The sequence below is a fragment of the Polypterus senegalus genome, chromosome 9, assembly GCF_016835505.1.
Source record: "Polypterus senegalus isolate Bchr_013 chromosome 9, ASM1683550v1, whole genome shotgun sequence".
Taxonomy (NCBI): Eukaryota; Metazoa; Chordata; class Cladistia; order Polypteriformes; family Polypteridae; genus Polypterus; species Polypterus senegalus.
In genome coordinates, this window is record NC_053162.1 from 160,582,885 (window position 1) to 160,608,235 (window position 25,351).

Consider the following 25,351-nt stretch of genomic DNA (forward strand, 5'->3'; position numbering starts at 1 on the left):
TGTGTCAGAGAGAGCATGTGCAGCATTGTTCATAAGTTGTTTTAACTCTCTCCTTCATTACTATCTACAGGGGGTCCAGAGTGTGTCCTCTAGCTAAGTTTGCACTTTTAATTAGCGTGTTGATTTTTAGATGTCACTTCCCACATTAAAGGAATGCAGTATCCAAAGGAAAAAGAGCCTGTTCTGCCCTTTCTTATATAGTTGCACTTTGTTCCGAGACCAGTCTAACATGGCATTAATGTGGACCGCCAAGTGCTTTAGGAGTGGACCACGTCCACATTCACTTCTTGAGCAGTGATTGGATGTAGAGGCTGTTTGGTGTAGTGAAAGACAATAACCAGTTCCTTGGTTTTGTTAAGATGCAGACAATTCTCTTTGCACCAAGAAACAAAATTTTCTACCTGAATCGTATACTGTCTCATCCCCTTTATCAATACATCTGATAAGTGCAGAATAAGTAATACAATAACAATAAGAATTACCATCTCTAACATCCCGGAAAGGTGTGCATTAAGTAAACTGGCAGCTGTACATTTTTGCATGTTTAAGTGAGTGATGTACCTAATTCTGCGAGGATATACTCTGACTTCCTATTATACTCTAATACAGAAAGTTGGTTTATAGAAAATGGAGAAATGACATAAAGGGATAAATAATACTGCAAGGAGCAAGACCTGGCATGTAAAGTGTTCAACTGAAAAACAACTATCCACCAGTTCAATCTCCACCACTGAGTTAGTATGTGATCCAGGAGATTCACTTAACTTGGCCAGCTCATCACTTGTGAAAACATGTACAGTGTTCAACCAAATCTGTCAGATCATGCTCATCATGGAGCAGAGCATTATAAAAGATGCAATTTCCCTAGATAGCAAAAATTGTTGCAAGATTCTATGAAAAAGGTTGAAGTCAGAATGTATGCATCGCTAATGAAAAATAGTAACATTAACAACAGCTGGGAAAGTATTTTGCGTACAATGTACTTCTCAGGTATGGTTTGCATTATGTTATAATAAAAAAAATACTGGATCTTAAAAAAACAAAATGTATCAGCAATTATCTCCCTTCCTCCCAAGGGTCACTGAGTGCGCTAACTTTCTTTGCAGCTATTATGCTATAAGAAGCTGACTTCTGATCACTTTATGTAAATAAACTCTTGACAGTGCAATGTTCTGTAATGCAGTATTTGTTTATTCACTACTATGCCATCATAGCCAGTGTCGTAAGCAAATCTGACCTGTTCAACTTAACATCAATTAAAAATTATATATAATGGTAACAACTGTTGTTCAGGTACTGTAAAAGTGCATGTACTACTAATACATTATGTAACAAGACCTTAACAAAGACTTCGTATGGTCCTAATAACACTCATTCAGCAGATTCAGCAAAGTGATCTCTGCAATGTGATCAACTAAAAGAACTTCACTTTTAAGTGTCTAAAGATGGCTTAAGTGATACATATTCCTGTTGATATTGCATATTTCAGTATAAGATCTGTGAATCCTAATTTTACCAGTATATCATAGGCTCATAATAAGTCATAATGCAGAAAGATAAATAACCAATTTATGGATGCTTGTAAGTGTTATTAAGACTCCTCTATTAAGGTCTTGTTATATAGCAGTATATGTATAATAAATACATTTTTGCAGTACCTAAACTAAAGTGTATCCCATGTAATACATCAATGTGATTTTTCTTAAATATTTATTGTTTAAAATAATAGGTGCTATAATTCCAAAATGTCTTAAGAACACACTCACTTCATTGTGCAATAGACTCTGATTGAAACGTTTATTTTTTGTATTTATTTTCTAAGAATAATCCAAAAATAGTGCAGATTTTCTTAAACACGAGACTGCACTGGGAAAATCATACACTTTAAAGCAGTCTTCTTTGCTTATTTCTTATGTTGCATGGAAAACCCATTGCTTCAGTGACTGTTGCTGATGTCACGGAAGCCCCCTTCACAGTCACTCACTTCTTCTTCTTTTTTTTCTGTTTTTTAAGAAGCTACTCTGAGTTTGTTGTGCAGTTGGAGGAAACGTGTCTCATGCTGCAGGCAGTCTGAAAATGGCTGTGAGGTTAGAGCTTTACATAAATGTTGTAATGATCATAACACTATCAGGTAAGTGAAACGCCATTATTGTGATGTTGTGTAATAGGAAAGAAAAAATTTCTTTTACAAATTATTTTTTATTTTGTGCCTGAGAGACTTTTAAAATAAGAAACAAAAACTGTCTTCTACAAATATTTTCAGCTTGCTGCCCAAATTTCAAAGAATTAATCATGATGTTCGCTACTCTGCAAATCAGTACTATATTTATGACTGTACTGTGTCAGCTTTTTTTACTTATACAATAATGTGAAACAAAAAGGAATATTTGTTTACTTATTTAAGGCAAATCATCTTTACTCATATATTAAGGCAAGAACAGTACTAAATACTGCAAACCTTTATGATAAACAAGACAAAAACAGATTCTGCATTATCAGATAATTACATTTTTAATTTCACTGGGACATGCACGCAAATGTAATTAATGTATTTAATAGATTCACAGAGAGGTGGAACCATAAAGTGAAATAATGTTCTGTATCATAATCAGAATATTTTGTTAGTTCATAATCAAAACTAAATGCTATTTACAGTATTGTGCATGAAATTATCAAAGTGTTTCTATGGCATAATGAGAAGTCAAGCAAAATGATGACACCTTTTATTGGGAAACTAAAAACATTACAATATGCAAGCTAAGATAAATATAGTAAAAGGGCTAGCACTATATTATCCACCGATCACTTTTTCAATACACTCAGAGTGGCAGAATCTAATCTGCCACAAATGGGTACAAGGCAGCAATCAGCCACTTTCACACAGGATCAATTTAGAATTGCCAATTAAACTATTTGGAATTCAGTTTGGAATACCATTTACAAAAGACTGAAATCTGTACAAAGAAAGGGTGCGCCAGTTAGTAGAAAGAAAGAAAGAAAGAAAGAAAGAAAGAAAGAAAGAAAAAGAAATCGATCGATCGATGGATAGATAGACTAAGTCAATGTTCAAATCTGATTTAGGATACACTTAGTGTGCTTTTGGCAAGTTTTCACTGTTGTGGATATTGCTCACATTTATTTGATTCCTCTGGAGATAAAACCATGCAGTCTTCCCCATTATTATTGTGCTTTTCCTGTGGTGGCTTTGCACGCTGTCCAGATATAATTCCTGTATCACACAAATTGCTGCCTGCATAGTCACGTGGATTAAAAAATCATGGAATACCTAAACAGATTCTGTGAACCATCTAAAATAATTTTTTCCATTCATCAATACCTCCATTTTCTAAACCTGCTGAATCTACTTTCAGGGTTGTGAGAAGCTGACACCTAGCCCAGTGTCAAGGTAAAAACTCACCTCAAATGGGGTACCAGTAAACCGTTGGCCTTTTAATAATCTTTTATCAATTTTAATTATATGGGTTAAGTCTGGTAGTACTTTGTTTTTGAATAGCTGGGGATTTTTTTTATATCATATTTATATTAATTTATGAAAAAATGTAGAACTTTACAAACAGCTCTGACATCATTCCAGCTGTGTTTAACAAAATGGTCATGCAGTTGCAAAATATGATTACAAAGTAGAATGACTGCATCTTGTAGTCACAGAGAACCGAGTGTTACTTGTTAGCTTAGCTTTGAATAATATTTCAAAATCCTACAGCTGTTTAATAATGGGAGATAAATTGCTTTGTGAGGGTGGGCTGCACTATACACAGCTGTTAGAGTATCTATCTATCTAGAGAGCTACCAACATATCTGAAACACTAGGACCTTTCTGTAGACTTACTGTACCATCCAGTAGACTGCAGCATTGCATTTCCATGATCGATTCCCTTTAATACAGTATGCTGTTATGCTTTTTTTACTTTGACATTGTAGACTGAGTGACTAGTTCATACTACTATACTAACACAGTATCCACCTAAAAAGCTAAGACCAAAGGGATTTACTGTAAACGTTGCAGCTCAACTGCCCCTTCAAATGTGGTTTGAGAGACATGGGGGCACAAGAATTTCATGACCTTTTCAATCAAAATGTCTCTGAGCCCACACAGTAATTGTGAGAATGTATCCCACCCTTGACACATCAACCTACAAGATAAATTTGTGAGTGAAAATAACTATACAGGTTCATTAGCAAATCTGTACTGTAATTTTAGTGGACACTTCCAATTTTTAACAACAGATTTAGCACAATCTTTACTTGGTATTTTTTATGTATTCACACCATAAAGTTTTATGTGGTTTCCTATTGAAGTACAGCACAGTTTCCTGTTTCAAGCTTTGCAGGACAGAAGTCTTTTGCAATTTGTAGCGACCCCCTGCAATGACATATCACTACATATGCTATTTAAGTTACAAACTGTTGTGTACTGAAGTTTGTATGTCACCCTGTAAAGTTTACCAGACACAAAGTGGTTTTGAAGCAGGTGAGAGGAACACAGTCAATAAGATGAATCATACAGCACTATGAGTCAATGAGCTATTTTAAGTTTAAAAAAAGATTGTATTGCATTAACACAGAAATGGGTGACCGTAGGAACAGAAGATCCTCAGAACAATTTTTTGTCTACTTTTTGTCTTTAGGAGTAATGGTTTGAAATGTTGGTCATTTACTTTTCCTGGATTTAGTGAAGGGCTGCATCAGCATGAATGAATCTGCAAAGAAAAAAGGTTAAGAGACACAATATTGATACACCTGATGAAGGCTTCATAGCAAAAATGATGTGTCTTTTCTGGTCTTTTCGGCATGGGAATAACTTTTTCTTTTTTCATTTCCTTTTATTCATGGTTGCCAAAGACACTCAATCAAAATTTCATAATATTAGCACTTAAGAAAGCTTTAAATATATAGAATAATTAATTGCAAAGACGTACTTAACTTGGACAAGACTGCATCATACAACCCTGTAGACTTCAGATCATCATTAGACCATATTATCAGGAAGGTCTGGTCACAGAGTTTGCATTACCCTATCCCCAATTGCATTCTCAAATTTTGCTGACCATGCCCATCTCTAACACTTGCATGCACCATGGAGTGCTTCATGTTGTTACTAACACATTCTAAGCACGCTAATGTAGTATTGCCAAGCTAATATTTATTCTTTGGTTGTAGCCAAGTAGTAAAATGTTTAGCACTATTGCCTTACTGCTGTTCTTCATTAAATCCTGGTCTTGTCAAGTCCAGTCTTAATATCTTATCATATAGTAGTTTAGCTCAGTTTACAAATCATTGTAAAATACAATAATTTTGATTATAAATCGTGTCATAAATTAATGGCTAAGAATCTAAATTATTAATTGTTTAGCTAGCTGAAAAAATAAAAATGAGTGTCTCCTACATTTTAGGTCACTTAGTGAGAGAAGTCCATTGAAATGTGAATGTTTCATATTGTAGATGTGGTCATTCTTCTGCATGTCATATCTTTGTAATTTAAGCCTTTAGAAAAAATGAGGTAACAATCCAAAGCACAAGAATAAAAAACAAAATTTAAGTTTGTAAACTGGAAAAAATAATAAAGTGAACCTAAAAGGTTAAGAAAGCACCAACTCAGTTTTAGGTACATGTTACTTGGCTATGAAGTGTATCAAGGCCATGATGGAAAAGGAGTGGAGAGGCAATTTTAAGAGAGGTGGTGGAAACTTTGGGGGTGTTTTACCAGCAGAATGCTGAAATGAATGATAATTATAAAGACCACAGCAAAGGGATAAGGGGGATGTATTAGCAATAGATTGAGAAGACGCTGTACTGTTTATTAAGTTAATACATTATAGATAATGAGATGTTGAGTCTTAATCAAGAAACTGACATATGAATAATACTAATAATAAAAGGAGGAGCTGTTTTTTTTGGGGTGGGATTTGCAGTCGAACAATTATAGGCAGTAATAGCAATAATAAAAATATGCCTAGGAAACTAGACAATTACAAGGAAATTATATAATATAACTATTCAAATCTTATCGTAACTAATGGTTAACAAAAAAGATAAGATGAAGCAATTATTCTCTCACCTGTAACACTAATGAATCTATACTGGGTAATAAAGATTTTAGTTTCAGCACTTAAATTCAGTATGAGGGAAAATATATACAGTATAATTACTGTATATGTAATAAACTGAAGGGACTGAGAAAGTGAAAGGAGGTGGGGAATTCTAACAGGGAAGGGATGCATGATACACCTACGTGTGCTGCAATATGAATCCTGAAATGAACCAAATGTAGCAACAATATTACCCTTCTATTTACTTTAATAAAGATGTCTGTCTGAATCAATTATAAAAATCCATACATTCTAGCAACACTGCATATATACCACTCCTGCTCAACTGATATACATCTTTTTGACAACTCAAATCTATAGGATCTGGCCTTCTTGCAATCTTCTTCATATATGTAACTGCCAAAATACAAAACTGGAGATTCTAAATTGGTTCAGTGTGATTGAGTGTGTTTTGTGTCCCAAATCCAGTGTCTTTCTTTGTACTTGAGATTGACTGAATAGGCTATAGCTCCCTGAAAACCTGTAACGAAAGAAACACATCCAAAAATAATTTTAGTGTGAATGACAAAAACATTTAAAATAAAAATGAATCATTTGACTTTATATCGCATGCCTGATTAGAGGTGAGGTCATGTTTTTGAGTATACACAAGCATTTTAAATCAAAATAAACTGACCTTTACACTTCACTATATTCTGGTGTAATTAAACAAACAGCAGACATACACAGTGATTTAATGGTGTATAAAATATACAGTACTATCATAGTTACTTAAAACAGACTCATTCTAAGGTTAATAGAATTAAGATTATATGCTTGCTGTGGAGCAATGGGATCCAATGGGTTGATCCACTATCTCCCAGCTCCAGTGATCTCAATTTACTGAGGAGTGAAAATACAGCTCCCTTTTTAGGTGCTTTTCAATTAATTGATGTTATTAAAACAATTGGTTTACTTTTTCATAAAAACAGATGATGCACTCTGTGAGTATTTTCGGAATAAGTTGAAGTGAATTACATGATGCAGAAAACAAGGAAGTCAATCAGAAGTCTGAATAACCTAAAAAAAGAGGTGGCTGAGAAAAAAAATCGATTGATAAATGGTTCACTAGTGTGGTGAAAGTGGCCTGAAGGCAAAACCTAGTAAGCTTGCAAAATACAACATGATGTGACAGGCATTTAGAAACATAGACCTTAACAAAAATGTCTCTCTTTTTTATTTACAGGCAGTATTAGCTTTGCTGTAGCAGAAAACAAAACAGTCATACAGGGTGAGATGCTTATTTTGAACTGCAGCATTGACCGAAATGACAGTTCACACTTGCAGTGGTCGAACCCCCATGGGTTCATTGCTTTTCATAATAACATACGAGGTGAGTATTTGGAGATGATGCCACAAAAAAATTGTGTACAGATGCCAGGACTAGCTGCAGCCGTTTGGCAGCCACTTGCCTACATGTCAGTACAGCCCACTTGTACACATCAAGCAAGCCACTTTGATATGCGACTTCCTACACACAGTGGAACAAATGTCACTACAGCTTAGCAGAGTGGGGGCTGACCGTGTGAATGTAATATGACGCAAGTATCACACCAACACTACTAAAACATCAGACACCCCAAATACAATCCATCTTTTCATCTCTTGATTTTATATCATTTAGATTTTATTACATCGAACCTATTTTGACTCATTCTACTAGATTCTTTTGAATGTAGGAATGGTCACAGATCCATTTATATTTGTTCTCCTATCTCATCCAGCATTATTGGAATCATAAAAAAAGACTCAGGGCTACTATTGGGGCAAAGGACAGGTGAACAAATTACTGAATGCAGGAGTGCCAATAACTGTGGCACATGTATTTTGAGAGAAAACAGTTTAATTTTTTTCTTCAAATCATTTCACCTTACTAAAATGAAAGTATAGATTTCTCTCATAATATGAATTATATATGTAAAGTATACACTGCTTTATTCTGTGCATGGTCATAGGTACAGAAAATAAGCAAAAAGGAAACAACACAGAAATAGTTCCAAGAGTTATGCAAGCAAAAAATATATATGTTTAAGTTTTACTCAAAATTTAAATGTCTTGGGTAGAACTCTGTCAGAGTGACTAATATTGCTGTCTCACAGCTCCAGACTCGGTTCAAGCACTCAAACAGGCACGGTGCCCTGCAAAATACTGGGAACCCACTCCAGGGTTTGTTCTTGCCTTTGTCTGATACTGCCTGCCCTCTACAGCCCTGTCTTGATAGGAAATGTAAGCATGAACTAATGATGTGGTAAAAAGCTACAAAGAATATCATCAAATGAAGTTAGGTCTATTGGTGCCAGCGTAACATACACAACATAAAGAATTTGCCTGTAAAAAGTTTTCTAAAGCATATTTTATTGCAAACACTATCTAAAAGACATTTAGGAAAATACAATGCTACTATTTTATACCACATTTTTAGCTTATTTATTGAAAACTATTCTGTTTAATCTACACCTTTGTTCAGTCTTAGATTTTTAACCCTTTGTGGAATGTGACTATATTTTATGTTCTGTCTGATTATTTTTTAATATTATTGTTACTTGCATCTGGCATCTTAGGTTTTTAAATTGTGTAGAGTGTCCTTGGGTTTGAGAAAGGTGCTAAATAGTTTAAAATAATAATTATTATTATAAAGAAATTGGTTTACAAAATGTAGTATTGTTTCCATGTTTGTATTTCAGTTAGGGATCATAGAGCAAGATTGATCTGGTGTTTAAATAAGCATTTACAATCTGAATCTTGGTTATTGTGGCATTCTACCAATCACTACTAAAATTTAAAAGCACTAAACAACCTCAAGAAAGTTAGAAATCTTTAGTTTTCCTTTTTTTCTCTTTTCTTTGCCAGGTAAATACAAATTATTAGGAAATGCACCATTAAAATTAAGTTTTATAAAGCACATCACATTTTAATTGAATAATTGTCCATTTGAAAAGTTATAAAAATGAAGAAGCAATTTTAAGAGATAGACAATGTGTAACAATGGGAGAATGTTCAGTTCTGGTCTGGTTTATGATAGCTGAGTTATTTTACCAATTTGATTCCTCCTTTTTCAGCTGCTCCCATTAGGTTGATGGCACTTAAACAAAAAGCAATGTCCTGATACACAATGATGTTTCAAAAAAACTTTATTGGGTCTATTCATGGTAAAGATAAAGCTATCATTATTTTCTAAAATATATGTGCAATTTTTTCTCTCATTTGTAGGTCTGAGGGACAGACGATATAAACTCATCCATTGGTCAAAGACTGAACTTACTATTAGCCTTTCCAACATTTCAGTGAAAGATAAGGGTACTTACACTTGTAGTTACTACAGTCACCCTGTTACTACAAGGAAAATCAATGTTGATGTACTAGGTAAGTAGCTAATTTAATTTAAAAAAAAGTTTGCAGTTAATCCTAATTTATTACTATTATAACTTTTGAATTGATTTTATATAGAAATGACACAGCTGTCAGTGAAAAAAGGTCTTGTATGAAACTCTGTGCATAATTAATCCTATCATTTTTATAATAAAGCTCCTCCGTCAAATCCATCGATGGATTTAAAAAGAGAAAAGGAGAAGAAGATCTTGAAATGTTTTACAACTGGAAGCTACCCTGCACCCAGTATTACATGGTCATTTCACAATGGACTGGAACTGGATGGTAAATATATGCCAAGTCAAATAATGTGAATTTAATAATTTTCATGACAAAGTTAGGATTTCATACATAAATATATTCCCACATTTTAAGAACAATTACGTAAGTCACAAATAACAAGTGCACACAGTATTAATTGATGTTATATATAGTATAGTCAGCAGATTAAAATTAAAATCCACATATTCACCTAACAAAATGCAGAAATAAACTTGCCTATCAGCTCTCACTGCTAACCCAGACTGGTAGCCTTACACCTGGATGTCATTGCTGCACCCTAAAGGAGAAATGGATATATGCCAGTTCCACAGCATATCAGTAGTTCTCATTTTATCTGGCATCTCCCATTTAATTATTTTGTAAAATCGCAATAACTACATTAAGAGAATAATCTAATAAATTTATTTATATAAAAAAGAGACATGGGTAAAACATTTTATGTGTGAATTGATTCTCAATGTATAATCTTTACAGTATTAATAGCATATCTAAATTGAAATGGCATGGTGATCCCAGACCTCTTGTGTAATTGTGTGTTTATGCATAAAGCAATTAATTTGTTTTTGTTTACTTGTCTTATTACAGCGCATACTCAAAACATTCAGGAGGGGAAAAGAGGAACGTTTACAACAGTCAGCACCTTAGTACTTAAGTCTCACAAACCCAGCATTTCTGTGGATTGCATTGTTCAGCACAAAGCTCTGGGAAATAATACACTGATCGCATCTATCAACATTACAGATATCAGTATGTATTCCTTGTCTTTTTTTTTTTTATAAAATTTGTTTACTGTCAGTGCTACATAAAAATCAAGGTTCTCTTGGAATTTAAAGCAATTAATGAAGCCTTAAACATCAATGTGAAACAATCTTCTCCTTTTGATATTTTTGTGTGAAGGTTTTTCAATAGGTAAGTAACCTAAAGAACAGCTTTGTTAATCAAGTGACATCACAAATAGTCTGCAAATGGGCTGAAACCTTTCTTAGGCCTAGCTAGCCAAGGTATTGGTGTGATGAAATATTTACAAGGGCTGCACCTAAGTTGGTGATGCCGTTTGGTTTTGCACATTTGATAATTACAGTGACATAATGATTTATGTCTAGACACATGAAATATGTACTATTAATGTTTCACAGTAGTGAGGATAGCATGGTGCCTCGAAAGCTGAAGGAAGGTGATTCCTCATTAGACGTGTTAATTCAAACAACCCAGTGTGAAAACTACCAGAATATGAGGAGCGACAGAGCACTTCTTTGAACAAGAAAGATTTTCCATTACCCAGTGGATTAATTTTTTCAGAACAATGATAAGCTGCAGTTAGTGTGGCACACCAGTATTGCAGAAATTAACTTAAAAATATTACATGTACATGTTGTTACTAAAAATAAAATATTTTTCAAATGTTTCAAATCTACAATTGTATAAATATTCACATTTGTACTGTTAATCCAATTATTTTATGTTGTATCTTTACTTCTATACATTTTTAGTATTTGGCAACCTTTCATTAATGTCATCCTTGGTTAGCATTCCACTTGAAGTAATCAAAGTAATCACTGACTATTGTAAATTCCTGCAAGCCATTTGCTCATCCTATAAATCACCTGTGCATACAAACAATGAATAAAGTACAGTATGAATTCATTGTGCTTATTAAATTTAGCTTGGCTTTATCTGTGGAACACTGTGATAAATATTTGTCGATGTACATAAATTAAAATCACCTAGCACAGATTTTCAGAAGTAGAGAGCATACTAGCATTCAATAAAGTATCATTTTAAATAAATAAATACTGTAAATAAATAAATAAATACTTGAACGAACAAGTATGAAAGACTGAATAGTCTTCTACTGCAAAACCTGTACTGTTCTTGTATTTGTAAAACTGTGTTGATTTTTTTCTACCCTTAAAGCTCCACCATCTCAACCTATTGTTGAAGAAATAGTAAGCAGAGGCAGAAAGTTCCTAAAATGTTCTACAACAGGAAGCTTTCCAGCACCTAAAATGTCCTGGTCATTCAATAATGGAGTAGAGATTGATGGTAAGCTCTAATGTCTTTTATATTTGAAAAATTAAAAATAAAACAAAGTGAAAATGTTTGATGTTGACATTTTTGCAGTAAGGAATATTCAATTACTCTGGAAATCGCTCTTTTTCTGTCTGTAAGGCGTCTTTGCTCTTCTTATTCAGTATTAAAGTTGCCACATGCTCTCATCTGATTAGATAAATTGCCAAAGACACTTCTCAGTTATTGAAAAATAATACTGTTACTAGAAATTACCTTCATTTGACTAGGCTTTACTTATGCCCATTTGAATACTCTACATATCTGGCTGTTTGTGGGTGAACCTTACAGTGAGTAATGTGTCCAGACAAATTATAGACTTTGAGCAATACTTAATAATTACCTCTTTATTTATCACTATCAAAAACATTCTGTATTCTGTTTTACTGTCTGTTTAATAATTTGATTTACTGATCTGATCACCTCTTTTAACTAGCTGCAAATTACTGTAAACACAGTATTTTTTTCAATGCATTATATGCTTCCTTTTTAAATACTATAATGTCTATTGCTGTTTTAAAGTGTTTACAAGAATATTTACCCAACATGAAAATATGATGAATAGATGCTCTGTCCAACACTGTTTGGGCCCTAGTACAATCGTGATGCCTTTTGGAGAAGTTTGCATGTTCTTCCTTGTGTGTACATTTGTGTATCTTTTCTACCTGATAATCAATGTTTGGTTGTTTTTTTTTTCAAATATGTTTAATCTAATTTAGGATTGCACAGGCAAGTGATTATCCAGGAACCATTTTTTACCGAATATGTTTAAACTAATTTAGGGTTGCATAGGCTGGGGATTATCCAAGAACCAAATCTGAATGATATGGGGTGGGGGGAGCCAGTTCATTGTGGAAAACATTGGCAAACATCAGGGCCAATGTGTCATTAATTAACCAAAATATACTTGTCCTTGGAACATGTGGAGAAGGTGGAGTATCAAGGCAAAACCCACAAGGAAGTTGGGTGGATGTGTGAACTCCACATCAACACCGAAACTCACAAGTGGAAGACGTGACTCTAAAGAGAACTTGTATAAGTGAGAGAGGTGTTTATACAGGATTTCTTCTGCTTTGGGCTCATTACTGCCAGGAAAGGTTCTAGCGTCCCATGCCAGTGACTAGGAAAAACATGATTTAGATAATAATGAATGGATATATAATTAAGAAACTAACTGACTTTCATATAACCTTCAGAAATCACTTAATATGAAGGACATTACATAAAAATAAAGATTAACCTTCTAGATATATAAAAACCAAGCAAAAATATACAAGATATATATTGAAATAAATTACATGTAGAGTTATGGTGCTGTTTGTTAGTCTCTCTGGAAGGGGTAATTGCTGAAATAAACAGGCAAAAATAGTGTCTACATATCAAACTGAGCATGGTTATATAAATAGTGAAGTGAGAAGATTTATTTCCTTCTTAAGAGTCAGATGATCAGACATTGGTTTGATTTCAAACAATATAACAATCTTCTAGAGGCACATGACTTATTTCTCCATTTTGGTATCATAGTTCAAATTATATACTGTATGAATGCACAAAAATACTTCCTAGCTGAATTAAATGATCTAAGCAATGTTTTCCTGTACACTGACATTGGTTTCTTTTCCTTCCTTTAGCTGAAGCCCACCATGTTTATATAGATGAGAAATACACATCAACCAGTATTCTGGCCATTGTATCTCACAAACCCCAGCTAACTGTTTATTGCATTGTGTACCATGAAGCTCTGAAAAACATCTCTCTAAGGGCACCCATCAGTTTTTCTGACACTGGTAAGTACATGGCTGTTCATATATTATTTTATCATATGCAGTATTTTTTGAGACATGGCCTGTGCTTGCTTTGGAATTTTTTTGAAAATGGCCTAATTGACTTGAAAATTTAAATAAGATACAACAAATCAGACAAATTGCAAGCAAAGTTTGCTTTATTTTTGGCAGTGAACTCCTAAAAGTCAAGCTACAATATTGGTCATGAATCAAAAAAGCATTTATTTTCTACTATTGAAAAGCCTAATCTAGGTATAAGGATGAAATAATACAATTCCCATTCCCATTTAATTTAGTTCAGCTAGTGTATATTGTGTAATTCCATATGTCAGCATGTTCAATTTTTTTATTAGTATCTAAGATTCCCCAAACTGTAGGGACAGTGCATAAGGACATTTACAAAAGTAGAAATACAAGAAACAAACTTGAAACTAGATGTACAACAGTTCCATTAACTCTGACTTTAATTAAGAAAAGAACATTTCTGAAATGTTGCTACAGGTTTACCTCAATGAAGCCTAGTAAAATCAATATTCTGTACTTTTTTCAATTAACCATTTCTATTTTAATAACATCCATCCATCCATCATCTATCCTGCTATATCCTAACTGCAGGGTCACGGGGGTCTGCTGGAGCCAATCCCAGCCAAAACAGGGTGCAAGGCAGGAAACAAACCCTGGGCAGGGCACCAGCCCACCACAGGGCGCGCACACACACACACACCCACACACCAAGCACACATTAGGAACAATTTAGAATCGGCAATGCACCTAACCTGTATGTCTTTGGACTGTGGAAGAAAACCGGAGTACCCGGAGGAAACCCACGCAGACACGGGGAGAACATAGATAGATAGATAGATAGATAGATAGATAGATAGATAGATAGATAGATAGATAGATAGATAGATAGATAGATAGATAGATAGATAGATAGATAGATAGATAGATAGATAGATAGATAGATAGATAGATAGATAGATAGATAGATAGATACTTTATTAATCCCAAGGGGAAATTCATATAATCCAGCAGCATTATACTGATACAAAAAATATATATATATATTAAACTAAAGATTAATAAAAATGCATGTAAAAACAGAAAATAATTTGGAATAATGTTAGCATTACTCCCCCGGGTGGAATTGAACAGTCGCATAGTGTAGGGGAGGAAAGATCTCCTCAGTCTGTCAGTGGAGCAAGACAGTGACAAAAGTCTGTCACTGAAGCTACTCCTCTGCCTGGAGATGACACTGTTAAGTGGATGCAGTGGATTCTTCATGATTGACAGGAGTTTGCTTAGTGCCCGTCGCTCTGCTACAGATGTTAAACTGACATGCAAACTCCACGCAGGAAGGACCCGGGCAGCTAACCCGGGTCTCCTAACTGCGAGGCAGCAGCGCTACCCACTGCGCCACCGTGCCGCCCATTTTAATATACATAGTTTAATTAGATTTCCATTGTACTTAAATCTTTCATGTGATTTGTCTTCCATAGACTGAAACTCATGATTATTATGCTCATGATTAATTACTGTACAATATAGCTTTTTGATGTGCTTTACAATATAATTTCAGTCATCCAAGTCTCTGTCAAAGGCAAAGCTAACCTACATATGACATGGTTTGTACTGTAGACTCTATTTTCACCCCACGATGAGTTTGGCAATTTTTGATTTAACAAAGTATCTCATTTTGTTTATTTATGTATTTATAATAATTACATATTAATAATTACTCATAAGGATAGACATTTGCTAAACCATCCGCCCACCCATTTTCTAAACACACTTATCCAGAGCACAATTGTGGGAATGCTGGAGCCTATTAGCAAGCAAGGGATGCAAGGCAGGAACAATACCTGGACAGATTGCAAGCCCACCACAAGGTGAACACAGACACATACATTCATATACAAAGGGCCAATTTAACAACACCAATTTCCCTACCCTGTACATCTTTGGACTGTGAGAGGAAAATGGAGCACCTGGAAAAAACGCACATGAACATGGAGAGAACCCCAGTCTTCTTGATGCAAGGCAGCAGTGCTATGACTGCACGACCATGCTGTCCCACCTCAAATTATACCACACATATTATTTCTTTGCTACAGGGTAAGAGGCTATTTATTCTTTTACAACAATTAAGAAAATTTTCTTTGTTTATGTTATTTAGATGCAACTACTAAAATGCTTTTCAAGACAACGCAGAGCTATACAAGAAGCACAAATGCTTTCACAAATGCCTTACAAGAAACCACAGTCACACCGAACACTGGACTGGAAAGTAAGTACATAATTATAATAGGAAATGAAATGAAAATGAAATGAATGAAAAATCCTTGAAGTAATAATATATACATAGTATATTACCCATTCATAAAATAAAACATAGAGTAACATTCTCAAACCTGCCTAATCCAATTCAGGGTCATGGAGTGGAACTGGGATTATCCCAGCAGCACTGTGCACAAGATAGGGAATATTTCTGGAATGGGTGCCAGTCCATTACAGGATCAACTCCAGTTAACAGATTCTGCAAATAAAGAGATAAAGAGTACTTAGGGTGAGACCAGTACAGTTGTATTTTTGGAAGTAATGCAGTATAATATTTTTCTTTTTGAGGAGCTGGCTTCCAGCATAATTCCCCTGAATCCTTTAATCATTAAAAAAAAAGAAGTTTGTGTACAACTTGTTTCTTCTTTTTTTTTATTCTTTCATGCAAAACTACAAAATCATAAGTAGAGATTTAGATAAGGAAAAGCTAGAAACATAAAATCACTTTGTAGACCAATTAATACATCAGAAAAGTTTTGTTTAGAGGCTGTAGTTTGTTTTTAAATTTTCATTCCATATGTCCAAAGATTAGAAACAGCATGATTTAATTGTGCGTGCTGTTAGTCTGAGTCCCTTTGTTCAGCACTGTACTAATACAGAAATTGGTTCTCATCAAATTAGGTGCTACTCTAACTTAAACCCAACTCATACTGTGCATATAAAGTAGAAACTTCAGAAAACAAAATGAAACATAGGTATTTGTTGTTGAACAAAAAGGAAGTGGATCTAATTGTTGTTACTTTGCTGGTTACACCCCACATCAGCTATCTACTAACACAAAGTCTGAGGAAACAACAGCTCTTAAAACCACATGTAAGCAAAACATACCAGTGCTGAAATGTGAAACTAACTAAATTTGTTCAATATGAACCATTCATCCATTTTATTTTACTGTAACCAGAAAGCTCCGTATAAAAAAGAACTTAATAAAATGACAAAATGCTTTTCTGTGTGAGAGTGAAATATCATAATATAGAAAACAAACTGTTCAAATAATGACATAATAATATGCATTGTACTTTTCCATAAAATTTCATATCATTCCAATAGTACTGATTGTTGGCTGGAAGAAATGATAAAAAAAATAAAGACAATGATTATAACTAACTGAAAATATACTGTAACATGACCAAATCTTTATACTGGCCATGCACTGCTTTATGTCTTTTGAAGTTAAATAAAGTTTTATCAAAAGTAAACACTTCCTCATATGGGATACACCCTTTACAAGGTCAAAATATTCAATGACAGTATACAAGAATAGCATTTTTAACCTATATAATTAAGCACTAAAACTACCTGTATATCCAGTGCAAAAAAATGCCTTAAGAAGTGTCTATAAATTAAAAAAGTCTATCCTTTTTGCACAGCTAATTGACAATTATTGTATTATTATAAAGTATATCAATTATTAGACTTATTTAAAACCTCAACAACTTTCAGGAATGTATAATTTGCTAGTAACCATATTTTCTTAAAAGAGGTTTACTGTAGCAAGTAACATTAATTAGCCAGTTCAATAGCAGATAGACGGATGTGCAATGAGAGCCATCTGCTGGTCATAATAAGCATCACAAGGACAGATGAAAAATAAATTGGTTTCATCCAAATAAACACAAACATGTCTTCAGCAATCCATAAATATAGAAAGTCCAATAAATACATTTAATTAACAAACATTTAAACTAACCCAAATCCCTGGTGCTGACTACAAAAAAGCTGTTTACATCCTGAAATTAGCTGACCTAAAATGTCAAGCAAGAGTTCCTAATTTGCCACATACTGTTCATTGTAGATGATTGTATTTTTCTTTAAGAATTATATTAAGATTTTTTTTTCTGGGAAAAAAAACCCCTTCAAGTTTGAAAGAGCTTAATCCATTTTATTTTGGTCTTACATTAAATGTTTCTTCAAATTGTTAACGATTAACTACTGAAATGTAACACTTTACTGCTTATTTTTCAGCAGCAAGCAAACTAACAAGCACAGACTCAACAACGGGATACTCACAAAGCACAGACAAAAATGAGAGTCTGCATTTGTCGACTCCTGTTTATGAATCAGCAAGTAAGGGCAAAATATTGTTTTTCTTTGGTAATTCAAATTAAATATGAGCCACCTTTTAAAATAGATTTGGGTGTAGATAAGACATAAATGTCAAAATATACGATTAAAAAATGACGTAAGAGTAGTTATAAAAGAAATTTTAATTTTGTATTGTCATCACTATTCATGTTCTTCCTTGGAATTCCTATTTCAGGTGTTTCTGAAGAAGGTACAACTAAATTCCTGCCAGGGAACTACACCACCAATTACACCACTGAAGAACGGCCAGGTTAGTAAAAAAAAAACAAAAACTAAAAAAAACTGTAATAATCTAATTTAACTATTCTTTTGTGAGATTAAGAAAAAAAAATCAATTTCTAAACAGCAACTTAGTTGCTACAGTTTTCAATTTACAATCTATGACACACAGTTAAAATCGGACACCAAGTAAACCTTTTAATATAATATGACTTGCACACATCAGAAAGCAAACAGTAGAACTACGCACAGTGTACAAAAAAAAAAAAAAAACAATGCCCTGTTCTATTATTTCTATTTATACAATATTAAAAATATTCTTTTAGGTCAACAACGTTATGACACTACTTCTTAAAAATAAGTTATTCTCCCTATTCCTTCAGTTCTATTATCACTAGAATATTGGATGCTGTTAATGTGACTCCAGAAGATCAAGGATAAAGCCAAGGCAGTTCAAGACTCAATGATGGTGCTGCTGTCCCCATCTCTGATGACTTTGTGACCTTTAGGAAGACAATTCTACAGGTTTTAAAAAAATATATGTATATCACTGCATTGAAGATCTATACATATAAAGAATATTGGCATTGTATTAATTACAGAGAGGTCCTAAAATGTAACAGTTAATCTTCTAAATAGGGTCAGAATCTGGCTTGAATTGTTCCATAGTCCTGGGTTTAAACTCTTACCCGATTACCGTATCTGTAAAGTTCACACACGTAGTTATAATTAACCTCGCTCTCTGACCTAGTGTTGTCCACTCCAATATTTAATTTATTAATTTGTGCTTTATATCCTGTGTTCCTTGGATAGCCAGTACATTCCTGCAACGCAATAATGCAATACATAGATCAGAAAAACTGAAGACTGAATAAATGTTTGTTAAAGGCTTCAGTTCTCTTTACTGTGCTAACATACCTATTTGAAGGGAAAGACACAGCAAAAATCCCATCTTTAGGTTTTAATTTAGCTCCTCCTGACATATCAATGTTATCCATAAAGATATCAATATGGTTTCACCTTCTAACAGGTCTAAGAGACATTTTTCCCCTTTAATTTGATCACTAGCTGCGTGTGGTCTTTGGGACAAAAAAATCCCTAGCAGTTTTACTATATTCATAAAACTTAGAGAGACATCAGCTAGCTCTTAAGATTTACCCAGGGCAAAGAACGTGGACCCACCTGTGCTTGCTGCCCCACTGACTTTCGTAAGAAGATACTGGCGATACTGTGTCGTAACTCCGTGAAAACATTGTCTTGCCCTCCGTTGCTGAGGTGTTTCCCTTGAACGTTGTAGAGCCGCGGCGCTTGCTTCTTTTCGAATCGACATTGTGCCTTTTCATTTGTGGCATTAGTACGACGTCTTTGTTGTGCGGCGGCGTTTACTGTACACGTCTTTAGTAAGGGAGGTGCATGTAAGCGCCGAAAAAATGTAAAAAGTACATGCATGCACCATCTAGTGGCTGTGGTTAAGCGTGAGCCGAGCGGACTGCTCCGTACACACACAAACACAGAGGTCTTTCGTTTATACGTGTCAAATGAGGACCGACCATTTAACAATTTTTACTCTCAATTTGGTGATATTGCTCAATGTAGACAATGTTTTACACAATGGAAGTCACTGTTAATTATAGTAATAATTTATGTTGTATGTTTCTTTAGTAGCACGCTTCCCAGTGTCGGGCTTAGGCCAATATACATTTACAAATATAATGTAGTTCAAAGAAAACTATGCGTACTCTGTGCTTTCTATGGTTTTGACATTTTGAATAAGTGGGTGGCGCTGCTGCCTTGCAGTTGCGAGACCCGGGTTCGCTTCCCGGGTCCTTCCTGAGTGGAGTTTGCATGTTCTCCCCGTGTTTGCATGGGTTTTCTCCGGGTACTCTGATTTCCTCCCACAGTCCAAAGACATGCAGGTTAGGTGCATTGGCGATAGTGTGTGCTTGGTGTGTGTGTGTGTGTGCGCGCCCTGCGGTGGGCTGGCACACTGTTCGGGGTTTGTTTCCTGCCTTGCACCCAGTGTTGGCTGGGATTGGCTCCAGCAGACCCCCTCCCCACCACCCCCCAGCACCCATTCCCCTGTGACACTGTAGTTTGGTTATAGCGGGTTGGATAATGGATGGATGGATAATGGTTGGATGGATATTTACAATCTGGACGCTCTAAGCAAGGTCTGACACAAGGATGAACATGTAAGAGCACAATTAGTCAGGACAGACACCCAGAGGGAAACATTTCCCCATTACATCAGAAGTTCAATTTTTGCATGCAAAAACTGTTGTAGCTACTTTCTCCTTTACAAATACTTCTAGGTAAATGAGAATGTTATCACTTTGAACATGGAGATAAACTATTTTTGCTTTTCTTTAACAGATAACAACACAACAAGTAGAATGGTCAAGAAGCAAAGTGGAATTTTATTAATTATAATGGTAACCTCTCTCATCTGTGCCTTACTGGTCATTGTCCAATTCTTCTTGATAAAATTACGCAAAGCACATGCACTTTGGAAGAAAGGTACTACCACGTTTATATAGTTAATAACAATCTACAGTGAAGAATTTTGTATGGTTCACCAAAATTATTTTATTAGTATGTGGCAACACAGAACCCAGTGTTCTAGTATTATGCAGTAGTATTCTATACAAAATCAGTTAATACTGTGGCTAACATACTTGCAAAACTACTACTGTATATAAATCTGAGCCTTAATTCTGTTATATGTTGAGATTCAACATTCTTAAGATACATTCTATATCTTTGTTTGCATAATTCCAAGAGTTTTGCTTAATTTAAATTACATTGTGCTTCCAAACATAATTGTCCAGTTGTTGTATCATCTTTATTTCTGTTTCAAGTGAAACAGAATTGTCTAAACCAAGTAACAATGTACTAATTACATTTTAAAACCTTTGATTTGCTAAGCTTTTAAACCTGTTTGTTGGTGTATTGGGTCATTTTGTCAGATTACTTTTCATTTCGCCAGAATGTGTTTTGCACAATAAGTGATAACCTATAAGTGAGACGTTCATAAATAAAATTGGTTTGTATCTTTTCATTACAGACACAGAAGAGTCTGACCAGTCACTAGAAAGTAATAAATCAAAATCAAGTGCAGAAGAAAAACACTCTCAAGAAAGAAAAACCCAAGGTATTGACTGCTTGTACTTAATGCTTACAAGTAAATATTAATAAAGTGTTTCTAAGAGGAGAAAAGAAAATGGTAATAATAGTCTGTTGTAACTGTATACATGTACACTATCTAGAAATAGATTTTAACTTGCATAGCAGATAAGGTATCCTGCATATTACTGGTACTTTTTCTATGGTTGCACCAAATGATGTCAGGATGGTCTCTGATGCTTGTGACTCTGAATTGGATTAAGCAGGTATAAGATTAGACAGATGGCTAGTGGAGAGAATATTTACCTCTATGTCAGTTCCTGGAGAGCAGCAGTGGATGTCTGTTTATTCCAACTGACCTTTTAAGGAAAAGATGATTCTTATTCTCCTTTAAAAGAATAGCTGGATCGAATTCTCAAAATGAAATCCTTTAAATAGGCTTCATGTATCTGAACTCAGTATATGAATATAAGATTGTCTTGACTGTGTGGTTATTTTATATACATACACTCATTAATGTAAATATGTTCCAGTAACCTAATTTTTAACAAATAATAAAATGTAAGTTACTGTATGTTGTGGTCCTGCAAGGAATGACAACTGCACAGAATAAGTGTTGGGGTGTCAACCCAGCCATCCATGTTTACTTCAATGTCACTTTAAAGAAGAGAGCGCTCAATCATGTGAATAATCAAAAGAAATAACAAATTAAACAAAAACAGCCTCTCTGGGACTTGCAGTGATAAGACTTGTTGTCTCTCTCTCTCTCTAAGTTTGGTTAGGTTGCTTGATTTGCCAATAACACCTCCTTCATGCCTGCTCAGAATTAATAGGATGGGGCAGAGTCAGTTGCCCTCACTGGGCATCTTCTCAGTGCTGTGGAAGGAAAAAGAGAGGACATGATTTGAACCAGTGCAACCTCTCTTCCCGGAAGGGTAGTATATTCCTCAGACAACCCCTAAAGGCAATCTTCAGACACACATGTGTGACAATGTTCACCTCAGTACTTAATGATATGACAGCCTTTTTGGAAAAATCCACTCATTTTCCAACCAATTTATCTACCTCAAAAGGTCCAACTATTTTAGGATAATTAACATTGGCATTACTAGTTAAAGAATCATGTGGCAGTAATCTTTATACCTACAGTACAGACACATCTTAATGAAATTAAGCAGAAATATAAAGCTGATAGATATCTGCATTTCTGTGCCACCAACATATAACAAAAATGTGAATCAACAGATTTAACTAATAGTTAAAGATCAATTAAAACATTTAAAAGACAATTCTGTTGAATTCAGCCTTCAAGGGGGTGAATAATATATCAGTCTTTTACACCCTGCTGCTTCCTCCCAGTATGAACAAGCTGAACTTGAACACCATCTGTATACACTAATCTTGCTCCTAGAAATAGAAGCAGAAATTGGGTTAATTAGAAACCAAAAATTAATCTGCTATAGGTATATGACAGTCTGAGCAAAAAAATGTTCTGCAACGAAACTGGCACCTTAACCAATGTTGGTGTTACCTAACACTCATTACTGATTTGATAGGCTCTGGATTGCTATCACACTATATTTGAGCATGTGTGTTCATAAAATGGATGTTTCATATTCACAAAACGCTCTCGAGTTATTTAAAAAAGAAACTGTAAGGCTAATCAAGACAAAGTTCAGTTATAAGACAGACATAGACATTTATTTTACATATACATGACAATTTACAATAAACAGAACTTCAAAGATCAAAGCTTTTTTCCTGTTTCTGTTTAAGTCACTGTGTAGGTTTTTAATGTTCTACCTGTTTCTATGTGAGTTTTCTGCCAGAACTCCAGTTTCATCACACATTTTAAAGACTTGAGTGTTAGGGTAATTGAGGACACTAAATCAGCACAATTTAAAGTATGTGTAAGTTTATGTGATAGTGCACAATGAGCTACCTGAATATATATTTTTAAAATATTCAACCACAATGTTCATGTACTACCTCTCTTTCTTTCTTTTAGGTATTACTAATTACAATTACATGCAGCATACTATCGAGTTTCATAAAGAAGAAGAAACTGAAAAAGAAGCTGCAACAGTTGCTTCAACTCCACCAAATAAAAAGGAATCTGAAAGAACTGTGCCAGATCTACAAAATAAAAATAAAGCAGAAACAAACAACAACAGTCCACAGTGTAACGAACAAGTGGAAACCATTTGTCAAAGTCCACATAACATAAATCACATGGGAACAGAGACTCCAAATCCTGATAATAAGGAAAAAAATTTCCAAAGTATGCTAAATGCAAATGACAGAAACATGAGTAGCCTAAATGCATGCTGTCCCAACCAAGTGAATTTGAAAGCATTTAACAGCCTTGAGAAGGAAACAGAGGTATAGATTGGGACCATGTGCTGATAACACTCAAAAATTACTGGGACTGACCTGCTTGTTCAATGTGAAATGTAATTGGCCTAAGTGAAAAGATTACACACAAATAATATGAAATTAGATAAATGTCACTGGCATTTGGAGACACTTTATACTCTCACTGTAGATGTGGCTGCTGCTGTCCTAACATGAAAAACCTCAATTTAGAAAAGGTACATTTGTGCTTTATTACATGCACTTCACTTCTAGCACCGTTCTTTTCAACAAAACAATTTCCTTACTTATTTTGCACAATGTAAATAGTGAAATGTATGTATTTTACTGTTGCAAATATGAATGAAATGTACTTTAATGTGAACATGTAAATGCATCTATTTATTTATTACAGAATGTCATATTTTACTCTTTTTTAAATAAAATGACACATTTATTTTATATATATCTTGTTGTGATTTTTATAAAATGACAACCTTCATCTTTGACAGAATCTGTGGATAAGTTTTTCACTTTAAAACAGCTGCTTATGGAAATATGTAAAATTTTAAATCATTCCTAGTTCTATTAATATTTACTTTTCACTACATCCTACTTACTATAAATGAAGTGAAATTAAAACTGTATTAACATACAAAAATAACAAATATTACAAAATTATACTTTAAATTTGATACAGAAAAATATAGGATGTTTATGAAAGTACAGTAAAAAGCAAATTCATGTTGAAAAAGATTAAGTTAATTCTGCTTTAATACCACACTGCATTTCATTTTCCTTCTACCATACCACCCTCTGCTGAAATAAGGTAACAAGCATGACAATAAGAGTTTCCAGCTGGAGTTTATGCCTTTTTCTCGTTTTTGTTTCAAGAAGATCCAGCTGCACACATAATCTTCCAAAAACATGCAAGCTAGTTTAATCAGCAGATCTAATCTGGATGTGTATGATATAGTTTAGTTGGCAGATCTAAACTGGATGGGAATAAGTAGATGTATATGTGGAGAATACCTTAAGAAGCACTGATGACACAGCCATGATTGGCTTATCTTATGAATTTCTAATAAAAACATTGTTTCAAAAAAGCCATTAAAGTAAGAAATGTTTTTGTGATCGTCAAGCAATAATTCACATCTAGAAAGAACAAAGGGATTAAAATTCATGTTGAAAAATTAGCAAATAGTTCTGTATTATATTATATATTGTTTCTAGTTCATTATGCTGCCCTCTACTAGGATAAGTTAAAATGAACATGAAAATCCTGAAAATCAGTCATTGGTTTGAGCAAAAAGTAAAAGACAAAAAACCTTATGTGAGAATATGCTGTAAAGTGTTTTAATGTATTGTGATCAATTAATACATCTTCAATTAATTCAAATCCACATTAGTCTTGTAATGGACTGGTGCCCTGTCAAAGGCCATTTACTACCTTGCATCTAATGCTATTATATTAAGCAGATGCAAAAATTAGAGAAGACGAGGAGTTAAACCTGGAGTTAGGCAACAGTCATATCACAACACACTAATGTATACTGCCGCACTTATTTATAACCTGTCCAGTTTAGGCTCACTAAACATGCCGTTGAATAATCAGAAGACATC

The 25,351-nt window shown here is 34.2% G+C and overlaps 1 protein-coding gene across 2 annotated transcripts; it reads left to right on the plus strand.

Annotated features, from left to right (window-relative positions):
- Nucleotides 1–2,048: 2,048 nt before the first annotated feature.
- Nucleotides 2,049–24,135, plus strand: LOC120535926 (cytotoxic and regulatory T-cell molecule). 2 transcript variants are annotated; one of them, XM_039764117.1, is made up of 13 exons: nucleotides 2,049–2,131; nucleotides 7,297–7,443; nucleotides 9,321–9,473; nucleotides 9,636–9,764; nucleotides 10,347–10,508; nucleotides 11,676–11,804; nucleotides 13,460–13,615; nucleotides 15,789–15,899; nucleotides 17,915–18,016; nucleotides 18,210–18,284; nucleotides 20,627–20,770; nucleotides 21,318–21,404; nucleotides 23,385–24,135. In XM_039764117.1, exons 1-13 carry the CDS (start codon nucleotides 2,077–2,079, stop codon nucleotides 23,762–23,764), a joined length of 1,830 nt encoding a protein of 609 aa, XP_039620051.1. In that variant the 5' UTR covers nucleotides 2,049–2,076; the 3' UTR covers nucleotides 23,765–24,135. The 2 variants fall into 2 exon arrangements, with proteins under 2 accessions (XP_039620051.1, XP_039620052.1); XM_039764118.1 differs by having other exon boundaries at nucleotides 17,918–18,016.
- The last annotated feature ends 1,216 nt before the right edge of the window (nucleotides 24,136–25,351 follow it).

What these genes read in the sequence shown, in the direction of transcription:
- LOC120535926 (XM_039764117.1), top strand. Translation starts at nt 2,077, where the DNA reads ATGGCTGTGAGGTTAGAGCTTTACATAAATGTTGTAATGATCATAACA. An exon ending in TATCAACATTACAGATATCA is followed by an intron (nt 10,509 to 11,675) that starts GTATGTATTCCT and finishes CTACCCTTAAAG; the next exon opens with CTCCACCATCTCAACCTATT. An exon ending in TCAAGAAAGAAAAACCCAAG is followed by an intron (nt 21,405 to 23,384) that starts GTATTGACTGCT and finishes TCTTTCTTTTAG; the next exon opens with GTATTACTAATTACAATTAC.